General features: G+C 30.6%; 1 protein-coding gene across 1 annotated transcript; it reads right to left on the bottom strand.

Annotated features, from left to right (window-relative positions):
* Positions 1,808-3,085, bottom strand: LOC107641573. Its single transcript, XM_021103378.1, has 2 exons — positions 2,640-3,085; positions 1,808-2,281 (listed from the first exon to the last, which is right to left on the bottom strand). The coding sequence occupies exons 1-2, from the start codon at positions 3,021-3,023 to the stop codon at positions 2,183-2,185; spliced, it is 483 nt and encodes a 160-aa protein (XP_020959037.1). The 5' UTR covers positions 3,024-3,085; the 3' UTR covers positions 1,808-2,182.

The raw sequence follows: 3,179 nt of genomic DNA, 5'->3' as shown, positions 1-3,179 counted from the left end.
TTTCGAATTAATTTAGTATTGAATTCGGATTTTTATAATAAATATGATATAATTTTAAAATCGAAAACAGATCTAGCAAAATTCAGTTCAACCCGGCCACACCCCTAGCTTAATTCATTGGCAACAAGCATTAATAATGTATAAAATTACTTACTTAGTTACACCATAAAACAAACTAACATAGTATATATATAATGACTTGCCTATTTAGTTTTAGACTTGTTTTGTGACCTATTTTGTTTGATTTTTTTTTCAGTCATAAAAAAAAACTAACATAATATGTAAATTTAGTTTGTATGTTTCATACATTTATATTCACATGTCTGCATTTTATAACATATTTAAATATTTATTATAGAATATTATATTTTTATTGAACTTTTTTAATTTTAATATGGAGAGAAGGTTGGTGTATAGCAGAGTTATGAAGGTATATGGTGTTTCATCAGGGTATGAGGACTGCGCAAGACAATTCGGACCGTCCGATTGGAGGTACTAAAAATCCTGGATCCGATTTGTGTACTGGCAGAAAATCCTGAGTTCGATTTCAGTATCCATGAAATTCTACAATGAAAATCCTGGGTCCGATTTCAGAAAATTGTGGGTCCGATTTGTGTCCCTCTCTCTCCAATGAAATTGGACGGTCCAATTTCTTCTCACTAAAACAAAAAATTGAACGCGGTCACAACCGTGTATACCTCCCCAATACTCCATAACTCACCATAACTCACATGTTAACCTCATATTAAAAAAAATTAGCCTATTTTTATTATCTCGATTTTTAGTAATTATAAATATTCTTATATATCGTATACAATTTTAATACATTCAAATTCTTTCTATATTTTTATCTCTTACCTTTCTAATACATTATATGCATGAATGAATGAATAAATTCGAATGGTAGATGTTTAAAGACAAGAAGAGTCGATTAATTTCGAGAGTTACTTCTGCTTCCATTCCATGCCATGCCATCTTTTTTTTCCTCCTAATTTTACTTTTTTTTTTTGGGTCTTTCTCACTTTTTTTTAATTTCTTTTATGAATATATAAAACTGTATGATAGTATATTATTTAGCTGCTTATAAATTCAACAGTTATTTTTCTTATAATTATCATCGTCTGAGAGTGGTAAATGGGAAAGAATGAGAGAGGTGAAGTACCGAGTTAATAGTTTTTATTAGGATTTTGATTGTATAGTTGGTTAAAGGATTGAGATAGAAAAAAATGATAAAAGTGGTATTCTATAAAATTTTTAACAGAGTCAATTTTAAATTAAACAATTTCATAAAAACAACGTTAATTTAAATTTTTTTTTAGTTAATTTTGTCAATAGTCAAGTTTTTTATAAATAACTATTTACTCTAAAAAAACATTAAATTTAGTATTAGTTTACATATATTTTAATTAATCTTTAAATAATATATTATTTATTAGAGAATTCTCCATAAACGCAAGTGAAGAATATAAATAAATACGCAGACAAATAAATAATATTTAACTAAAATAATTAAATATATCTCACCATTATATATCAAACTTGTATGCTAATATAAAAAGGAGGCAAACATGCCTTGATCCAAAAGCATAAATAAAAGAGAAAATTCCAAAACAGCTCCTTATAATTATTTTAAAAGACAACAAGGTTCTTGACAAAAAAAAAACTCAATCCAGTCCCTGACAATTATTTCAAAAGGACAATGAGGTCCTTGTGCCAAAAAAAAGTCAATGTTATTTTTTTTTTGTATAGAAACTAATCTGTTCCAAAAAAAATCAGGGTCGAACGAGGTATTCACTCTAAATAAAAAGTTCAGAAAAAAAAAAAAAGAAAAGAAAATGATTAAACTAGGGTAATATCCAAATAGGTGGACAAAAAAGACTAACATCTGATAATACTCTTTCACAACTACCATCTTCTAAATTAAAAATGCCAATGTCATGACCCCGAACATAATCTGTTGGGCCTATTCCATCCATATTATCAGTAAAATAGATGGTATTTCCTTTGCAATTGCTTGCCAATATCTGAACTGAAGAATTGAGTCCAACAAGTAATGCGTAATTCCCTAAATTATATATTCTTGACCATACTTTTTCATTCAATTTATAAACCTCGAATTTGATAGTCTCTAAATTGGGCCGAGAGTCTGTTGGCATCAGAGAAAGAACATATCTTACGAGCATCAATAAACTTCCATCATCATCACAACCAACCAAATAGCTATATTGGGAAATAGAGCAGTCAAGTTCTTCAGGAGGTGTCCCTTCATAAACTCCGACCACTGCAAAATTTTTCTTTATATCAAATTCATATAGTACGAAGTCAAAGCCCATTGCATATATCTTCTCTTGGAAAAATATGACATCCATAATTTCCTCATGATCTGTTGGAAACTCGATCCATCTCGGACTATTGGGCTTAAAATAAAAGGCCAATTTTTTACTATTTCCATATATGGCCATGGCCTTAAAATCATCATTGTTAGGTGCTGAATTCGTAATAACCTTCGAAACATTGACCGTACGCATGTAAACCGTATCTAGAGTGCCAACATACTCCTCAAAATCATAAGTGCATTTGTCGCCATGAATATCAATTACATTGGGAAAAGTTGAAATCGGAGGAAGATCGAAGCAAACCTTTGTAAATGGATTTATCATTCGGATGGTGCCTTCATCTATTGATACGGTTATTATCCATCCATGACAAGATCCACGAATGATGTTGTTTTGCAGCTCTGGCATTGTAAGATGGTAAATCTCCTTCTCTTCAAGAATACGAGTTTGTTTCTGACTTAATTTTGAGAGGGTGCCTTCAAATATCGTAGGATTTTGGGAAGATTTTTTAGCTTTAGGTAATAGCAGACATGGAACTTTGTTGCCTCTGGGGATCTGTGGAAGATTGAAGTTCCATTGCTTGCAAACCAATCCAAATCGAGGGTATTCATCGTATGAATAGAACCGCTTTATAATTTCCTTCAACATATCTTCATGTAGGTTTGCCCACTGATCAACTCCGCCCATATCTGAATCGCTAGCCTCCAAATCAGAGACTAGTAAAGAGGGGGCTATTTTTTTAGTAGGTAATTTAGTGTGTTATCCTCCTTATATAGGCTTGTTTAGGTAAACTGTTAAAAAAAGATCTATATCTTTTTTCTAAAAAATAAAAGTAATTTTAGG

The sequence above is a fragment of the Arachis ipaensis genome, chromosome B05 (assembly GCF_000816755.2).
Source record: "Arachis ipaensis cultivar K30076 chromosome B05, Araip1.1, whole genome shotgun sequence".
Classification (NCBI taxonomy): domain Eukaryota; kingdom Viridiplantae; phylum Streptophyta; class Magnoliopsida; order Fabales; family Fabaceae; genus Arachis; species Arachis ipaensis.
The sequence above is the reverse complement of the archived record's forward strand: the minus strand, read 5'-3'. Positions and strand labels throughout refer to the sequence as shown.